The sequence below is a fragment of the Coffea eugenioides genome, chromosome 2, assembly GCF_003713205.1.
Source record: "Coffea eugenioides isolate CCC68of chromosome 2, Ceug_1.0, whole genome shotgun sequence".
Lineage (NCBI taxonomy): Eukaryota > Viridiplantae > Streptophyta > Magnoliopsida > Gentianales > Rubiaceae > Coffea > Coffea eugenioides.
In genome coordinates this window covers 19,337,178-19,356,986 of record NC_040036.1, presented here as the reverse complement: position 1 = coordinate 19,356,986, position 19,809 = coordinate 19,337,178, and the positions used below count along the sequence as shown (strand labels likewise).

General features: G+C 44.3%; 2 protein-coding genes across 2 annotated transcripts in view; both read right to left on the bottom strand.

The window, feature by feature from the left end:
• Positions 1 to 13,133: 13,133 nt before the first annotated feature.
• LOC113763833 lies at positions 13,134 to 14,494 on the bottom strand. The gene is made up of 2 exons (XM_027307794.1): positions 13,776 to 14,494; positions 13,134 to 13,567 (listed from the first exon to the last, which is right to left on the bottom strand). Exons 1-2 carry the CDS (start codon positions 14,119 to 14,121, stop codon positions 13,389 to 13,391), a joined length of 525 nt encoding a protein of 174 aa, XP_027163595.1. The 5' UTR covers positions 14,122 to 14,494; the 3' UTR covers positions 13,134 to 13,388.
• Positions 14,495 to 16,711: 2,217 nt separating this feature from the next.
• LOC113758941 (protein PTST, chloroplastic-like) overlaps positions 16,712 to 19,809 on the bottom strand; it is a 12,504-nt gene continuing 9,406 nt past the window's right edge. The window contains exons 6-11 of the mRNA XM_027301615.1: positions 19,683 to 19,800; positions 19,524 to 19,592; positions 19,114 to 19,219; positions 18,532 to 18,620; positions 17,227 to 17,339; positions 16,712 to 17,148 (exon numbers count right to left, since the gene is read on the bottom strand). Coding sequence (XP_027157416.1) covers positions 17,046 to 17,148; positions 17,227 to 17,339; positions 18,532 to 18,620; positions 19,114 to 19,219; positions 19,524 to 19,592; positions 19,683 to 19,800 — 598 coding nt within the window. The 3' untranslated portion in view covers positions 16,712 to 17,045. The remainder of the gene's footprint in view (positions 17,149 to 17,226; positions 17,340 to 18,531; positions 18,621 to 19,113; positions 19,220 to 19,523; positions 19,593 to 19,682; positions 19,801 to 19,809) is intronic.

The window sequence follows — 19,809 nt, the reverse complement described above, 5'->3', positions numbered from 1 at the left end:
CGATAGTATAAAAAGCTGCACGCGAGTTCACGGTAATAAGATATAATACCACAATATTCAACCTGTAATTGAAGTTTCTATCTATCTAAGAATACAAAATCAGTAGTAAATTTCCAAAGCCAACCTCCGAATCCTAGCGAGTTTTTTACCCCTGTTGGGAGGAGAATCCTAGGTATTTAACGATGTGATTGATTACCATTAACTTTTAAATGTGAACAAACTTGGACTAGATATGGTGAGATTCAAGACTTTTAATTTATTTTTTTGACCATACGTTTATACACTAGAAGAAATTGTGACTTTGTTGTGACTTGTCAAATAGTCCCATAAAACTTATTTCTTATGACTTGTCAGATTGTGACTTTGCTGTAATTTGAAAGATCAGCTGTGAGCTATGTAATTGCTGATCCTCATTTACAAGTGTCACAAGATCGACTTATAAATGAATGTCATATATTTAGTTATTTGTGATTTAAAATCATTCATTTTATGACTTAAACCAACTTATTGCTACATTCCCTAGTTTCATGTCATGTCATAAAAGATAAGGGTGTGTTTGGATTGCATTTTCCGTGATTTTTCATGGAAAAATTACTGTAGCGATTTGATGTATGTGAGGGAAAATGGTAATAGGGAAATGTGATCACGGAAAACGACGTAATTTTTCGACGGAAACCGGCAATCCAAACAAGGCCTAAGTTTTTTACGACTTGACTTCCATTAAACTGACGAGTCACGAAAAGTTTAAATTTCTTGTAGTGATATACAATCAAGGACAATATATATTTGTTGGACGAATCCCAATTTCGATTTTTTTTTTTTTTGTCTAATGATATTGAGACTTTTTAATTTTAGTCAGTTCTCCACTTGTTTCTAGGTGAGTCTCAGTGCGTTTTAAGCATCAAACGATTTATGAATGTGGCAGTTGGACATATGCTACCTTTCAACGCGAGCCTCTGCTTTAGCAAACTCATTGTGCACTTAATCTTTAAGCAAAGCCATATTCAGGTATCAAATTTGGCAACGAAGTTGGTATCTGATCCGTTTCCCATCTCCAGTTAATCACTAGTTATCAAATCCATCTTTATACTGATATCCTCAATTATGCTCCATCTCTCTCTCTCTTTGTCTCTCTCTTTTTTTTTTTTTTTGGGGGGCTACCACTCCATTATGACTCGCTGAACAATAATTAAAAAACTTAACAGCGATAGTGAATTTCATTTTGGGTTAATCACAGTTTGCAACCCCCCTCCTCCCCCTCCAAATTTAAAAAAAAAAAAAAAAAAAAAGAATCCTAGCTTTGGGAATATTCACTTTACCCCCATCGAGTTAACATCCTTGCTACTTTTTTAACTCTGACTCCACGCAACATTTCTCTTCCAAAATAAATTCTGGTATAAATCCTTCAGTGCAACAAAAAAAAAAGGAAGCCAAATTTTCTGCACTATAACTTCAACAAATGAACACCAATTCTAAACTTTTTGCATTCTAACTTCAACAATTAAATAACAGCAACTGCTCCTCAAATAGCTCAACCACGTCAAGGTATGAAGTAAGTGAAGATGCAAGGTGCAAGTATGGGATAAAAAGAATACCATTATGCACCACATGATCCTATAAGAGAGTTCATAGGATGCTGCAATTATAACTCTCTCTTTTTTTTTTTTTGTAAGTGAGGAGGGTATTTCCAGCTCGGCTAGAGCCGTTCCGACTGCTTCGATCTCCCACCATCGAGCCTTGACTTCGGCCCAGTTATTGCCTCGGCCAAGGCTCTCACTCAGCAAGCCGAGGTCAAGTATAATGACCTGGCAACCGGAGTTGGCCTCTGACACCTCTGACACCTCTGACACTTCTGATAAAGCTGCTCTGACATGCGCCGCCTGACAACTGTTCCGGCGCACCTTTCCGCAGAGTCCATTAAGTCACCTTGATACACTGACCCTGCCGGATCTCTAGGGACCTGTGCAAGCAGTCCCTCTCTCCTATCTGACTCCTATAAATACTCAACGCCTCCACTGAGAAAGGGGACGACCAAAATTCTGGTAAAGGCATATTAGTCTTCTCTATACTTATTACTTTTTTAATTCCGAACTGACTTAAGTTTCGGAGTCACACCGGGGACTCTAGTCCCTCCTACAATTCAAGCAGGTGACCTCATCTGAGTTAACCACCCAGGATAAGAGGCCTTCTCCAGCTCGGGTGACCCACTCCAGCAGGACAAAAACGTCCTCTTCAATTGGCGCCGTCTGTGGGAACGCAAAGACATCAGAGAATGAAGCCTACGCGTTCTAGGAGCAGGAAAGCTCTCACCATTGGGGCTGAGCAGAGCAATGTAGCTCAGCAAGAGGGTATCTCTGAAGGGCAGGAATCCCCAAGGACCCAGCCCGCAAACGAAGAAGCCATAACCCGTATGGCCGAGTTTGTGACCGAGAACCCTAACATTTTCGAGAAGTTAGGGAGGTATCTCAAGAGACAAGACAAGCAAAAGGCCGAGTCCTCTAAAAGGAAGTCGGATGGATCCCCTGAAGGTTCGTCCGAAGAAGAGTCCGATGGGAGACGCCTGAGCCGAAGTGCTTCGAAGAAAGCATTCTCCAAGGCCACTTCTAAGGTAGCCTCCCTGACCAGGTCTTTGTCAAGAGGGCTCTTGGGCCGAAAACCTGAGGAACCTCGGCCCGTGGAGAGAGCCGGGGTGGATTACCAGAGGGCTCCACCCTTCACCGATGACATCAACGAGGAGAGACTTCCTCCCAATTTCAAGCTTCCCTCGATACCGTCTTATGATGGCCGAGGTGATCCGGAAGACCACATTCATGCCTTCATCTCGGCCTTCCGCCTATACTGCATCCCTGACCCCGTCATATGCCAGGCTTTTCCGGTATTCCTCCAGGGGACAGCTCGAAAATGGTTCTGGGGTCTAGAACCTAGGAGCATTTCCACCCTGGGGGAATTAGTGGAGAAATTTCTTCACCGATTCGTTTCCTCTCGACCAACGACCCGGACCTCGGCTTATCTGTTGAATATGCAGCAGAACCCGAGGGAATCACTTCGGTCGTATGTCCAAAGGTTCCACGAAGAAAGCGTGCAGATACCTAACCCTAATGAGCAGGTCACCATTGCCGCTTTCACCCATGGGCTCGTTGCCGGGGTATTCAACACGGGGATCCACAAGAAGTATCCCCGTTCACTTCATGAATTGTGGTTGAAGGTCGAGAAGGGCATACAGGCTGAGGACCTCAACCGCATGAAAAAAGAAGTCCAAGCTGCTCGCCCGAGGGCTGACGCCCGAAGAGGGAAGGAGCCTAGCCGAGGTGAAGCGGGGACAGGAACTGGCTTCCAGAGTCCCGGCCGAGATCGCCGGAGTGTGTTCGACAGGATCTCAAAGGGAAAGTCACCCATTGCTGAATCCGAACTGACTCCCTTGAACACTTCCCGATCTCGCGTGCTGTCCGTAATGGAACAGAACAATCTCGGGAGGGCCCCTCCCAAGATGTTCGGCAACAAAGACAAGAGGAACTCGAACCTCTACTGCATGTACCACCGGGACATCGGGCACGAGACTGAGGACTGCAACGATATCAAAAAAGAGATCGAGAACCTCATCAGACAGGGCCACCTGAAGCAGTTTATCCGCCGAAGTGGCGGACAGCCACGTAATGAACCCCGACGAGATAGCCGGGGTGATCAACGCCGAGATGAAAGGCGACCCTCGAGGAGCAGTTGCAGGCCTCCGGAGGAACCTAGGGAGACGAAAATGCCTCCCCGAGATGGATCTTCTGGACATGGATTAGGGTATGGATCCAACATAGTCGGGGTCATCAATACAATTGCTGGAGGTCCAACGGGAGGAGATAGCCAGAACTCCCGGAAGAGGACCTACAGGCAAGCTAATCCGGACCAGGCAGAATCGAGCTCTCGCCTGTCCGAAATCATTTCATATGGCCCTACTGACCCCGTCCCGGCTGCCTCCAGCAGTCATGAGGCCTTGGTGATTGAAATTCTCACCAATAACTACATCGTGAAAAAGGTTTACATTGACCCGGGAAGTTCAGTTGACGTCATGTACCTCCGTACCTTTGAGAGCCTTAAACTGACCAGGGAGTGCATGACCCCGGTGAGGACCCCTCTTGTCGGGTTCGGGGGACACATTGTGCACCCCGAAGGGATGGTGGCTTTGACAGTGACTGTAGGGCATCACCCCCGCTGCAGAACCATCCCCGTCAACTTCGTAGTAGTCAAGGCTGACTCCCCCTACAACTTACTCCTCGGCCGGCCTACACTCAATGCTTTGCGGGCCGTGTACTCCACCTATCACTTAAGCTTCAAGTTTCCCACTCCAGCGGGAGTTGCCGAGGTCAGCAGCGACGTCTGCGCTGCCCGAGAATGTTACCTCGCCACTCTACAAGCAGCCTCCCCATCAACCTCCGGGGCAAGGCCCGAGAAGAGGTCAAATATCCTCTCAATAGATAACATTGATCCTCAGCAAGCTGAGAAGATCCCAAGGCTGGAGACTGGGGATGAGGTGGAAGAACTCCCTCTGGACCCCACTAAGCCTGATCAGACAGTTCGCGTTGGTACCCGACTGCCCGATCCTGTTAAGAGAGGCATGGTAGACCTCCTCAGAAAGTACCGGGACGTCTTCGCGTGGGCCACGGAGGAGGTTCAAGGAGTTCCGCACCACCTCATGATACATGAGCTGAATGTCGATCCCCAAGTCCGCCCTGTCAAACAAAAACGAAGGCACCTCGGTCCTGAGCGTAGCCGAGTTGTGGGCGAAGAGGTAGATAAGCTCCTCCATGCAAAGATCATCCGGAAGGTCCAATATCCGACCTGGTTGTCCAACCCGGTCATGGTAAAGAAGGACACCGGGGCCTGGAGAATGTGCGTCGACTTCACCGACCTCAACAAAGCTTGCCCCAAGGATTGCTACCCATTGCCTAAGGTCGACACCTTGGTAGACTCGGCAATGGGATATGAAGTCCTTTGCTTTTTTGACGCCTTTAAAGGGTACCATCAGATCGGGATGAGCCCGGAGGATCAGGAAAAGACCGCCTTCTATACTGACAAAGGCACATACTGTTACACCACCATGCCTTTCGGACTAAAGAACGCCGGGGCCACGTATCAACGCTTGGTTAACCAAGCCTTTAAATCTCAAATCGGCCGGACTGTCGAGGCCTACGTAGATGATGTCCTCTTGAAGAGCCGGACAACCTCCACATTCCTTGCCGACCTGAAAGAAGTCCTGGAAGTCCTTCGGGAGACACGAATGATGCTGAACCACAAGAAATGTGTTCTTGGGGTCACTTCGGGAAAGTTCCTAGGCTACCTCGTCTCCAGACGAGGTATTGAAGCAAATCCGGACAAAGTGAGGGCAATCCAAGAGATGTCCCCACCACGGTGTGTCCGCGACGTCCAGAGGCTGACGGGGCGGTTGGCCGCCCTGAATCGGTTCTTATCGCAGTCAGCCTCCAAGGCGTTGCCATTTTTCAAAGTCCTTAAGAAAGCTGACAAATTTTCCTGGACGGAAGAGTGTCAACAGGCCTTTGAGCAGTTAAAGGATTACCTCAACTACCTCCCAACTCTCACCTCACCTCGCCCAGGGGACAAGTTATTCTTGTACCTGTCTGCTACAGCCGAGGCTGTAAGTGCCGTACTGATAAGGGAGGAAGGTGCCCAAACACCTGTTTATTATGTCAGCCGAGTTCTCCGAGGGCCGGAGACGAGGTACACTCAGGCGGAGAAACTTGTGCTGGCCTTAATCCATGCAGCTCGTAAACTTAAGCCCTACTTCTTGGCCCATCACGTCTGTCTAAGGACAGACCAACCACTTCGGCAGGTCCTGTCACGGCCGGAGGCCTCTGGACGCCTCACCAAGTGGGCCATCGAGTTAGGAGAGTACGACTTATCTTATGAGCCCCGAACGGCAATTAAGGCCCAGGCTCTCGCGGACTTCCTGGCCGAGTTTACTTTTGAGGAAGTAAATGAGACCATCCCGACTACTACCCGGGCTGTCACCTCGTCCACCGCCGAGCCTCAGCGATGGACCTTGCATGTGGATGGCTCATCCAATAGCGAGGGTAGCGGAGCCGGTTTGCTCCTTGAAGATCTCCAAGGGGAAATTTGCTCGTATGCCCTGAGGTTCGATTTCGCAGCCTCAAATAATGAAGCCGAATACGAAGCTGTCATTGCTGGCTTACAACTAGCTTGAAAGCTCGGGGCCGCGCATATCTTGGTCTACAGTGACTCCCAACTCGTTGTGTGCCAGATACTAGGTGAATACGAGGCCAAAGATGAGATGATGCATCGGTACCTCTCCAAGGTTCTCTAATTGGCAATACACTTCGAGTCTTTTGCAATCCAAAGAATACCGCGATCACAAAACAGAAGGGCTGACGCCCTCTCCCGGCTTGCTTCCACCTCTCTCTCCGATCTGAACAAGACGGTTCTCGTAGAAGTTCTGGCTGAGCCAGGATATCTAGCTGAAGTCGTGTACCCCGTCTACCCCGGTGACACTTGGATGGGGCCCCTGACTCGATATCTCAGCCGGGGTGAACTCCCGGAAGACCGAGCTGAATCACGGAAGCTCCAACGAAAAGCAGCTCGGTACACCCTCCGGCAAGGCCTCTTGTACAAGAGGTCCTACCTCGGCCCCTGGCTACGATGTATCACCCCGGAAGAAGGCGAGATAATCCTCGAGAACATTCATGAGGGACTCTGTGGTGCCCACGTCGGCTTTAGGATGCTCGTGAAGAAAGCTATGCTTCTCGGGTACTTTTGGCCCACCATGAGGGTAGATGCCCAGGTCATGGTCCTTTGTTGTCCTTCTTGTCAACACCATGCCCCTGAGCACCACCAACCCACTAATCTTATGATCCCCATCACCTCACCATGGCCATTCGAGCAATGGGGAACTGACATAATCGGTTCATTCCCCAGGGTCCCAGGCAACTATGCCTACGTGGTGGTGGCAGTAGACTACTTCACTATATGGGTCGAGGCTGAGCCCCTGAAAAGCATCACTGGAATGGCTGTCCAAAAATTTTTCTGGAAAAACGTGGTCTGTCGCTTCGGATTACCTCGAGTGGTGATCTCGGATAATGGAAGGCAGTTCGCTGATAACCCTTTCAAGGCATGGTGCGAGAACTTGGGAATCAAGCAACACTTCACCTCGGTGGGGCACCCTCAGGCGAATGGACAAGCCGAAAACTTCAATCGAACTCTCCTCCATGGCCTCAAGACCAGGCTTCACCGGGCTGGATCGTCATGGATGGAAGAGCTCCCCAGCGTGCTGTGGTCCTACCGGACTACGCCGAGGTCAGCAACTCAAGAAACGCCGTTTTCCCTAACTTATGGGTCTGAGGCCGTCGTTCCAGCCAAGTTCATCACACCCAACCCGCGAATGGCTGCGTATGCTGCCGAAGTCAATGAAGAGGAGCGGCGAGTTGACCTCGACCTCGCCGAAGAGAAGCGTGATATGGCAGCGGCCAAAGTTGCGATCTACAAAAATATCCTAGCTGGCTATTACAATGCTCGGGTCAAGAATTTAAGATTCAATCCGGGAGACCTTGTGCTCCGAAAGAACTCGGTTAGCCGAGCTGAGCCTCAGGGAAAACTCAACCCAAAGTGGGAAGGACCATATCGTGTTGTTGAGTCCAGCCAAAACGGATATTGTAAACTAGCCTACCGAGATGGTTCGCGGGTGCCCCGAACCTGGCATGCTGAGAACCTTAAGTTGTATTACCCTTGAGGGGTTACGTATTTTTATATCTTACTTCTTAAAGTTATTTCTCACTTATTCTCATTTTATCTTACTAAGTGAAAAATAAGGGGACAAAGCAGTAGTCAAAAAGAAAAACTGAACTCAATTTCTCACTTATTCTCATTTTATCTTACTAAGTGAAAAATAAGGGGACAAAGCAGTAGTCAAAAAGAAAAACTGAACTCAATCAAAAAGAAGGCAAAAATATGCAAGACTAAAAAAAAAAAAGGCCAACTTTATTGAAGTTCGAAAAAGCATGAAGCCGAGGTCATTCATGACCTCGACTCCCAATTACAAGAGCTAATGGCCGAGGTTATCTACGACCTCGGCCCATCTATTGAAAAAATAGATGCTTCTAAGCATCTCCTCCTCCGGGGTTCTGGTCCCCCATAGTCTCACCCCCTGCTTCGGTTCCCTGCTGTCCATCTCCTCCGCCGGCCTGGTTCCCCTCACTGCCCTCATCATCCACATCAAACTCTTGGAGCCACTTGTTGAACTCAGCACGGACCTCGGCTAAGTCTTTCCCCTCTTGGATGCCCTCAGCCATACGGTCGTACAGTTCCTTGGCGTCCTCATTGTAATGTTGAGCATCTTGAAGGGACTCCAACTGTTCAGAAGTAAGGAAGGGCGCTGCCTCTTTAATGGCCGAGGTATAGCCGAACATGAAGCTTGGCCTGGTGAGCTCGCCGAGTTCGTGAGTAAATGATTCTGACTTCCGGAAGGCCACCACGGCAGTAACCCCGGCTTGGTCGATCGCCTCCTTGTTTGATTTTTCCTCCTGAACTCTCCTGTTCTTCTCCTCATCAAGGGCAGTCAAGAGGGAGTTATTGGCGACCTCGAACTTCTTCTTCGCCGCTGTGGCCTTGTCCCGTTCCAGCTCGGTGGCCTTTAGCTTCTCTTCCAGGTCAGTGATCCTCTTCTGGAGCTTGGCTGGTGACTCGTAAGTTTCTATAAAGTCCCCGAAGCGCTGATGCATCTCTGCAAGGAACGCCGTGGTGGAGGCCCAGGAAACCGCGGCGCCCTGCATCAGCTCGGCTGGATTGAGTTTCCTGGTGTAAGTATTGTCCCGTGGCAGGACCGAATTCACCAGGAGCTCGTGTGCAACTCGGGGGTCCTTGCAGCGGTCATTGACGTTGACATCCCACTCCGGACAAAATTGTGCCCCGGAGTGCCTTTTGTCCTCCCCGGCTGCTAGAGAGGGCACGTGGTGGAGGTTGAATAACGAGTTCCCCGAGACGGAGTCACCCTGGACAACGGTCGCACCTCGACCCCTCCCCCGAGGTGGAGAGGCTAGTGTCACTCCGTGGGAGGGGACTCCCACCGGGATGGATGAAGCCCTGGACCTTCCCGGCGTGCCCGAGGTGTTCGACCCTTCGCCTATGATCACCACGGCAGGCTTGCGAGTGACTGCCGCCGCGGTGGTCTTCTTGACCGGCCTGGAAGAGGACTCACCAGCGTCCTTGCGCTTTTTTGCTGGCCTCTTCGCCACCTCGACCTCTCCCGAGGTAATCAGGTAGGAAACCTTCACCACTGCAAAGAATGAAATAAAGTCAGTTAGAATTCAAGAAGAATAAACAAAGGAGGGGAATGGAAAATTACAAGGTATTTTTAGCCTAGTAGAAATGAGGATGGTGTGATCCGAGCTGATCAATGCTCGGCTGAGGCCGCCGTCCACAAGCACCACTTCTGGAAAGTCCCAACAGTTAATCTTCAGGCCCGACCCCGTCAACTTTTGGAAGTTGCGTTCTTCCAATTTACCCGGGGAGGTCTCTTTGACCGAAGTGGGAGGTCTCCACCAGAATCCCCTGGGGAAGTCCTCAGCCGGGACGAAGAAGAAGTTATTCTTCCACTCCTTTATTGAGCTCGGGGAGTCATATACCAACTTGGGAACCTTGTTCCCGAAGTAGAGCCACCCCTTCTCGCTCCCACTGTTCTTGAGTGAATAACAGCGGCGGAAGAGGTTGACGTTCGGCTCTATTTCTTGATGTCGGCAGAGTAACTGAAAGCCAACGAGGATACGAATTGCATTTGGGGTGAGCTAAGTAATCCTCACCCCCCAGTACCTGAGGCAGTCCCGAAGGAACCTCGTAGTGGGCACCCTGAACCCGGCCTCCAGCTGTTCTATGTAGATAGCTACCCTACCCTTTGGAGGCAGGGCGGCGGATTGATGTGGGCGCGGCAAGTAAATACTGTACTCTCTCCTCCACGGATACTTACGGATCACCTCGGCTATGGAAGCTTGATCCACCGCACTGGCGAAGGCCGGCATCTGGCCATAGTTTAGCGTGCCCACGTTTGGAGGAGTGGAGGGCTCCTGTACACCTTCATCCCTAGGAACTTCATTCCCGAGGTCATCATTGTACAAGACCTCGGGCTCGACCTCAATCTCTTCGGCCTGTTCATCCGGAGACTCAGCTCGGCGAGATGCCTCCGCACCTTCTCCCCGGGCTCGGTAAGAAGCCTCCGCACCTCCTTCCTCGACGTCGGGTGCAGTTCTCTCCTCGGAAGGGCGGGGCCTCTCTGCCTCGCTGAAGTCAGGCCTCACCGTCTCTTTGTGTGTGCGAGCTGTTCTAGCCATTAATAGAGAAAGAAGAAGTGAACTTACTTAGAAGATGCGAAGTGAAGAAGTTGCTGAGGAAGATGTAGGTTGGAGAGATTGCCGAAGTGAAAAAGCAAATGGACAGAGCTCTGAGGTGATTTCAAATTTTGGTAAAGAATGGAACGGTGAAAAGAAACTCCTATTTATAGGCAACAGGGGGGGAACCGAAGAGACGCGATCTTTGGGATTCCCTGAAGTTTTCTCTCCCCTCATTAATGAAGGTGATGTTCACCTGACAATCGATCGTGTTGATCCGACGTTAAAGCTACCAGCCCCCGTTTCATCTTCCCCCAGTCACATCCACACAGTCGTGACGTGTCCTTGCCATGTTCCGTGTTTCACACGCGCGTCAGCCTCGGGAAGGGATGACTTCGGGTGACTACGACCTCGCCCTTCCCAAGGCTGGGGGGCTTAGTGAGGAGGGTATTTCCAGCTCGGCTAGAGCCGTTCCGACTGCTTCGATCTCCCACCATCGAGCCTTGACTTCGGCCCAGTTATTGCCTCGGCCAAGGCTCTCACTCAGCAAGCCGAGGTCAAGTATAATGACCTGGCAACCGGAGTTGGCCTCTGACACCTCTGACACCTCTGACACTTCTGATAAAGCTGCTCTGACATGCGCCGCCTGACAACTGTTCCGGCGCACCTTTCCGCAGAGTCCATTAAGTCACCTTGATACACTGACCCTGCCGGATCTCTAGGGACCTGTGCAAGCAGTCCCTCTCTCCTATCTGACTCCTATAAATACTCAACGCCTCCACTGAGAAAGGGGACGACCAAAATTCTGGTAAAGGCATATTAGTCTTCTCTATACTTATTACTTTTTTAATTCCGAATTGACTTAAGTTTCGGAGTCACACCGGGGACTCTAGTCCCTCCTACAATTCAAGCAGGTGACCTCATCTGAGTTAACCACCCAGGATAAGAGGCCTTCTCCAGCTCGGGTGACCCACTCCAGCAGGACAAAAACGACCTCTTCAGTAAGTAAGTTGCAATTATAACATAAGATCAACCTAGCACAAAATATGATAGCTTTGGTCTTACGTTTGGTAACGAATATAATTTCACTTCAGCAATAACAACTTCTTTTTTTTTTTCTTTTTTGCCTCTTCTAGTTCATGTGCGTGCCATGGCTTTCCCACTTACTCCCAACACAGGGGTATAGTTGTCCCTTCACTAACAATTCATGGCTATTTAAGCCTTTTCAGCCCCCTTTTTTTTTTTTTCCTCTTGTGACGGTGTTAAGCTTTATAACGTTGGTCAAGTAGTGGGGGATAAAGTGTATACAACAGAAGTTGGGTGTGATAGAATGTGACTACTCTACCCTTTTGGGGCAAAGAGTGATTAACCGTTTCTTTTTAGCCCAAAATGCCAAACGAGAATAGTCCACACGAGTCTAGTTGGCAAGGTTGCAAACGAGTCGAGACGAGTCGAATTTTGACTTTTAAACCGAGTCTTGACTTAATTTTATTGAACTTGAACTCGAACTCGAGATCGACGAGCTGACAATTTAAAACTCGAGCTCAAGATCGAAAAAAATAAAAAATAATTTATTTTATTTTTTAAAAAATAAATAATATAATTTTTTTCTTAATAAATAATAAAATATTAAGGATATATATATAATTTTACTATTAAAATAAAAAATAAAAAAAAATATATACTTTAAATAAAAAAATAAAATATATATACTTCAATTTATATATATATATATATATATATATATATATACGAGCTTAATATTTTGCGCTTGATTTCGACTCGAGCCAGCTCGAGCTCGAGTCGAGCTTGACTCGAGCTGCTCGGTTCGTTTGCAGTCCTAAGTTGGCTCCATAGTCATTGCAAAAGTCTCTAATATAGGTAGCAAATAAATTCATTTAACTGAATTTATCCGTACCCGTGCATAAATAGATGGATATAGGTATCTTAAATTTTTGCATATGGGTATAAATGGATTACCTAATTAACCCATCAAATCCAATTAATTCATTTAAAATTGTCTTCCCTCAAGTCTCCTCTCTTCCCCCACCTTTTTTTTTTCAAATTCTTCATTTTGTCATGATGTTAACTACTTTTGTTTTATTATTATTATTATTATTTGTTATTTTGTCTTATCATTTTATTTTCTCTTAGTTTGTTAACTTACTCATTTTTCAGCATTACCACTTTATGACAAGTTTTAGAATCTTTTCCTACCTCTTCAAAATGAAATTTTAAATTTACACATGAAAAAATTCTAGGGGTTCAAAATTTTTGAATTAAATTTTTATATTAACTATTATAGTATTTAGTTCAAATTTTATATTCTTATTGTTTAATTATTAAATAATATATAATTTTGCGAAATAGAGTATGGATGAAAAAAAATTGGTAATTAAGTTTAATAAGCATTATAAGTAAATATTTAAAACTAATGATGGGAGTTTATAAAAAGTTAAAATAAATGGTTTATAAATGGGTAATTGGGTTACCCAATTCATTTTTTGACTTATCTATTTATACTCATCTAATTAAATGAATATAAATGGGTTGACTCACTTATACTCATTATCTATTTTAACCAACTCAAACCCGCTCAAGTCACCCATTTTGACACCTTTAGTCTCTAGTTTACTCACTACTCGCAAGACTTCGAAATTGTGCGGAGCTAGAGCATCAACATTCAACACATGGTGGCATTTGGATCTCTATCACAAGCTAATTAAAATAGAATGCAGATCTGGTCAGTGATAATCCTCATGAAATTATTCAGATGCGTGTGCAAGACTGCCGGGTTGATGAAACTTCTGACCTCAAGTGATTGGGCCAGCCAAATTCTGTTTGCAAATATTTTATGATGATTTACAAAATCTGCAATTGGAAATAGAACACACATGATCATACGTGTGTATACAACTACACAACCCAACAAGAAAGCGATCATGAAACACAAGCATATACATGGCATTATGAAATGTCAACACACAACCACAGTTCATTGTAACGAGTGTATTTGGGGATGCCCATTTATTTCCAATTCTGAAAGCATGAATATCAGTGCGATAACGTCTTGGAGCTCAGGGACTTGTTAAACCACGCCTTCACCCAACTGCCACTCCTCTTACGAGAAATCATCTCCGACCTTGCCTCTGTCATCTGTGGCCGCCTCTGCTTCTTGCAGAGGACAAAGTTCCTCACTCCCTGCAATCCTATTGACTCTGATAGGATGAGAGCTGCAACAATTGGCACGTGCATTAGTCTGTCTTCGAAGGTTGAGGACTAAGTTCAGTGCCGATTTGCTAAAGCTTGATTAAAATTTTTTTTTTTTTGAAGATACTAGAAAGAGTATGCCAAAATTTAGCAGTATTACAAATAAGGACCAAGGGTCAAAACAAGAATTTGAACATAAAATCTTGAAAACTGGATTGACAAGATCCCTACCGTCCAATCCTGCATTGGCTGGATAGAGAAGGAAACTGTTGACATCAGAACCAAGAACGGGAAGGCGATCCTGGCGGGCATAAAGTTTTAGGGCTGCATCTATCACTTCTGAGACACTGTCATTCTCGTTCACCACAAACCTTACGGGTCCAGCGCTACCAAGGACGTTTATTGTAATCAAGAACTTATTGTTACTATTATTCTTTCCATTCTTCTTCTCGTCATTCTTTTTCTTGGGCTTTGGCAGCAACATCTTGTCAGATATACTTTTCTTCAACACCCTGACATCCATAGGTTTGTGGTTTGTTTCACTCATAAAATCAGGAGATGGTTTGATCTGTCCCATTGGAAATGTGTAAAACCGTCTCGAATAAACAAACTCAAATATGTATCTATTGACCGACCGAGATAAATGAAAGAGTGTTGGATAAGAGCTTCAAGGATCAAGTCCTAGGCAGCGATAATACCAGGCTTCTTTGCTGGACCGGAAGGATGGAAAAAGAAATGGGAAAAGAGGAGAGAAAAAGAGAAGAGAACAGGAAGAGGAAGAGAGCCGCGCTTTGTGTGAATGCGCAGAACATGGGAGAGAGGAAAAGAGGGAGAGCATCAAAACTCTGAGTGTGGTTATGCAAAGCAGAGAACAGGGGAGCAAAAGATGATCAAGAGGAAAATTTACTCCTAAGTTTTGAGAGAGAGAGAAAGGGTTTGTTCTTGTTATGGAGTTGATTCTTCTGCGGTGTTGGAGGGACTGTTAGACTGCAGCGATATATATATTACTAGTAACTTTCAGGTACAGGGGTGACCTTATGCAGTTGGCTTCATGGTTTGTAGCGTCCGGGGCAGTTCTTCATGTTGGTTGCCTCAGCTAACCATTAACTCATTGGACGAAATTAATAATAATACTAATAAAATGTTTTTTTTGGGTTCTACCGATGTCACAGTTCACAAATCGAGTGTTCAAATCATCGTGTCAGCATGTGCAAGTTCCTGTTTGGTAAAAGTCCATGAAGCAAAAGTTGTTTGCCCTCTTGAAACTTTCTAACACATGCTTCTTCCAAAGCAAAGACTCCACCACTCAACCTTCCGAGGTACTATTTGCAGTTTGCCTCGTGTAGAATTTCCTCAGCTAAAACGTAAGCAAACATGCTAATATTAACTTTGTTTGGACAACAATTTATTTGGTCAAATATATTTGCTTACATCATCATTACAATTTTCAATACATCTTTTTACCTTTTCAATTATCTTTTTATCTCACATACATCACATCACAAAAAGTGTTACAGTAAAAATATCTCAAATAATTTACAATCCAAACACTGTTAGACCCGACTATAGCTCACAGGGAACCAACTATTCTATAGAGTAGTTGGTTACCGGATAGAATTTTAAAATTTTTTTCGAGTGTAGATCAAAATATTAAGGTCCTTAACCTCCATTATTATTATTCAAGATTTTCTAAAAATTTCACCGCCGATTGCAGTGCCTATGCACCCCATTTGATCCGGTGACAATTCGATCAAATATGTGAAAAGGAAAAAAAAACTATAGCTCACAGTGGACGTCTCAAAATCTCTGGAATACATGTTAATAGAATACACCCAACCAAAGCGGTTGCCAGTATAGCTATTTACAATAACAATCGGGGGGAAAAAATGGCCTACAGCCAGTAGGGAATAACAGTCGAGAGAAAGATTGCCTCAATAATGACCAGATGAAGTGGGTAAGAACATATGCTACTTCCCCAGAAATAGTTCACACAAATCAAAGGTTTACGTGCGCAGTATCTTCGGGGGTACATTGATAGAGAACAAAATCTTGAAATGTAAGCTAGGTAAGTTAATACTCACGAGCGTGCGTTTATAAACCACAGAATTCATTGAACCAAAAAAAAAAAGAATCAGATTCGGAGAATTTAATGATTGGTCACCCGGAGGACCCTGTTCCCAACGTAAATGATGAGTCGAATCGAAGTAACAGATCCTCCCTCTGTCGTAAACCAGTCCTTACTTGAGGTGAAACGTGCTGGGTGCAGGTGACAAGCTCCACTGACTTCCCAAGATGGAATTACAAAAATTTCAAAATTCAATTTTCCCAAGACAGCAATTTTTCAAATAAAAATTTACGTTTTCTGTGAATACATTTCTCAATTACCTTTTTATCTCATATATATCAAATCGTTACAGTAATTTTTCTAAAAAAAATCCAAAAGAATGCAATCCAATCAAGTTAACCCAAAAAAAGGGTTTACCACAAGCTTCCAAGGAATTCAAATGGAAGGAACCAACGTATGAGCAAGCCCTCGCACATACGCATCCAAATACTCCTTGGAGCTTGATGGGGCACCAGTTCGGAAGACAATGACAGTGAACTCTTGGCTTCACCAAAAGCGAACGTCAAACAGCCACTCAAATAAACCTAAATGCGCCAATCAACCCTTGAATTCATGAGTTTAAAGAGTATATAATTAACTATATCTGTTCCACATATAATGGTTATCGTCTTAATAAATACAAGAACTGTAGGATCCATAGAATCAGCTGCTCCACTTTTTTCCAACGTCTTTACAAGATTTTTAACTGGGCAGGAGATGATAAGGTCTTATTAACTGTGCAACTAACATTAATCAACTAGAATTCTATATTGCAAGATGTTCTTCCCCATGTAAAATTAGTTACTAGCTTGACACCGTCTTGAGTTGACCAACATAATTACACTTGTTTGTTTGGACGCCAAAGCCAAAAGCCTCTACCTCAAGTTTAGTTAGTTACCCAGGGGAGTTCAGTTAATCTACCTAGAGCAGCTGAAAACATAGGGCAGACATGGAGAAGCGAATAAAAATGCGAAGGCAAATACAGTAATCTCAGGCAGTTAAGGAAAATGGGAATACAGGACTGGACGGTCATTGACCAGAATATTGATATGTATACTACAAATTAAAGAAATAGCGTCGTCTTTATTACTATTCCCAAGATAGGGAAATCACAGTTCTGAAAAACAACTTCAGAGTTATTTTTCTAAAAATGGCCTTCTTCCTATTTTTCTTTTGCCGTTGTTCCTTAGTTTGCCAGTATTATTATTCTTCTTTTCCTGAGCTAAGCCAAAAGGAAACATATGACACCAAGCAAATGGAGTCCAGAGGCATTTTGCATCCGCAGTTTGGTGAAGCAAATAGAGTAAGATTTCTAAGAAGATCATTTGATTACAATTTTCTAGGCAAAAGAGTTTCGCACTTAACACATCTAATACGGCCAAGTCGGCAAATTGAAGCTATTCCACGATTAACAAGTTGTTTTGCATCAACCCTTCACCAATAGTAGGGAATTCTGGCGACAAGTTCCATTCTCCATCAACCAAGAATTTAATTTCATACCTTCATGATATAAGAGATGGATCAGAGGAGGACAACATGGATTAAGATCGAGAATGCAAGCAACATACGAGAGCATACCTTCCAGGTCTCAGCATCAATGTCGTGGAGAATTTCGTGTAAGAACCAGTGTACTCTGGTGATAGGTGCTCACCTTGACTCCATCCATCAAAGGAACCCATTACTTGTACACTCTGACACAAATGAAATGTTAGTGGGTCATTTGATCGTTACATTTTTAAGTAATATCAAATCAAAGCCAAGTGAGGCCTTATACCCGTGAGGAAAATTGTTCAATGACATTACTAAAATTCCCCCCAAAACACTGGAAAAAGGTATTTACAATGGTGTATTAGAGTTCAAACCCATAAATTGATGATGCAGGAGTAGTTTATATCAGCATGTCTAAAGTACCCTAAATGCAGATTCACGAAAATCGACTCAACTTGCAATTTTTGAGTTATTCAGAAAGTCGTAAATCTTCTTTCTCAAGCTAAACCTTAATTAAGGGCGCTTAGTATTGTAGGGCAAATGAATTGAGCGGCTTGTGAGCTACTTGAACTAAACTTGGCTCGATGTTTCTCAAGCTCAAACTCAAGTTTGAGCTCGATGATGCACTGGAGTCAAGCGCACGCATTATTTTATTTTTCTCAAAGGCTAGTCAAGATTTGGTGAGCTTTATATATTATACATCCATATCATATACATACATACATAGAAAACCCATGGTTGTAGATGTGTGTCTGTATCTGGATAACCACTCAATATTTCTGGCTCTGCTTTGGCTTTTTGGATGTTGAGGATTTTGAATTTGAAGTTTTTTAAGGTTTAGATTAAGGAATTGTGTTTTAGGTTGAGGTTTTAAGATTGTTCTTTCAGTTGGGAGTTGAGTTTGGGGGCTAGTTGTGCTTTCAGCAATTATCTCTTCTAATATTCTCAACAAAAGGCAGAACGTTTTCAATAATAGTATTCCTTTAAAGGAACTAACCTAACCATTCCTCTTTCTCAATTTACCGTACAGTTTTTCAATGCAATTTATCTACCGAGAAAAAATTGGAAGGGAAAAGCAAAGAAGACAGAAGTTTTTCAACAAAGTGTTTGTGGCAACATTCAGACAGAATGGTGTTTCATGCAATTGGTTATATAATAGATAAACTGTTTAGTCTTTCTACACAAAAGAGGAAAACATGTAGAAACAAACAATTGCAACTAGCAGGTCCATGAAACCTCTTGATGGTATGAAATTTATGGTAAGTTCTCTCAATGATTAGGTGTGTAGCCAGATTATACAGTCCAAACAGCATAAGAGAAACTAAATAAGCGAAAATCCTTACTGGCAAAAGTCATGATTCAATCAGAGAATAACACGGTTTTTTGCTAACTCACCTCTGCCACTCCATACCAATATAAAGGAACCTCTTTGGATTGAGCAGCATCCACATCCTTTGTCTGTTCCCTCAATTTTTCTTGTACAGCTTTTGCAACAGCGAAAAGATCCATCAGCGCCACCAAAAAGAGAAAAGAAAAAAGTTTTCAAGTACAAATAAGGAAGATTTGCCAAGGCTTTGTCAGACTCACAGAATACTATTGTATTACATAATAGGTGAACCACTCTAACAGGCCAGAAATCAGCTTAATAAACAACTTAAAGCATCTAGACACCATTTTGCTTCCTCCATGCTAAAGCCACATCTTGTACAAATCTCAGTATTGATAGCACAAGTGATTCATGCGCAAAAAGTTTGGGTTCGAGTGAAGGGGCATCATTCAGCCTTCACCCTTGATAAACACAAGTCCTTTTAATACTCAAGATACATCTTGTACTTCAGAAGATCCTGATATTTGTTCCATTTAAGCCTGAGCACAGGCCTGATGACCTCCACCAAATACTACGAGACCAGACGCGAAAAACTAGAAGGCTCCACACAAGAAAGAAAGTATTTAGTTTCAGACAGTATGGGGATATACCTTCTAGCCTTGAAAGGAGGTGAGACTGAATGTACCTCCCACGTATCTTCCTCGAACCTTCTGGAATTTCATAATTAGCAATTTCTTCAGCTAAACTGACCAATGCCTGCAAATCAATAGAGATGTATGGTGAATGCCAATTATGCAGCCAGGAAGACCAGAATCCAATTTCTTGGTTGATATCAAGCTAATTGAGAAAAGTAACTAGCTCCCAAATGGTCATGTTCTAGAGAGGAAATTGGGTTATAAACAGAATACCAGTTGTGAATGTTTTAACGATTATTGGAATATATTACCACTTTGCAACATAGAACTCCAATAAGGTTCCTCCTAGTGTAAGGGAACTACTTGTTAAGAAAATTGGAATTGTCATATGATACACTAGGAGAGCAGTTATACTAGAGGCAAACCTGAATCTCCAGCTCCAGAACAGCAAGTTCACTTTTAAAATTAACCAACGAATCCTCCTTGCTTTGCAACTGCAAGCATTAACGCAACTATGCCTTTACATGATAAAACAATTCGGACTACTCAAAAAAAAAAAAAAAAATGGGGACTACACAACAAACCTGTCGTTTCAGAACTCGATTGTACTGATTAGCATCACTAAGTTTCTTGATGATCTTTGATCTTTCAGAATCAAGAAGCAATGCCTTCAACTGATACAGGAATACATAAACCTTAGCACTGTCAGAA

What these genes read in the sequence shown, in the direction of transcription:
- LOC113763833 (XM_027307794.1), bottom strand. Translation starts at nt 14,121, where the DNA reads ATGGGACAGATCAAACCATCTCCTGATTTTATGAGTGAAACAAACCAC. An exon ending in AGCCAATGCAGGATTGGACG is followed by an intron (nt 13,568 to 13,775) that starts GTAGGGATCTTG and finishes CAATTGTTGCAG; the next exon opens with CTCTCATCCTATCAGAGTCA.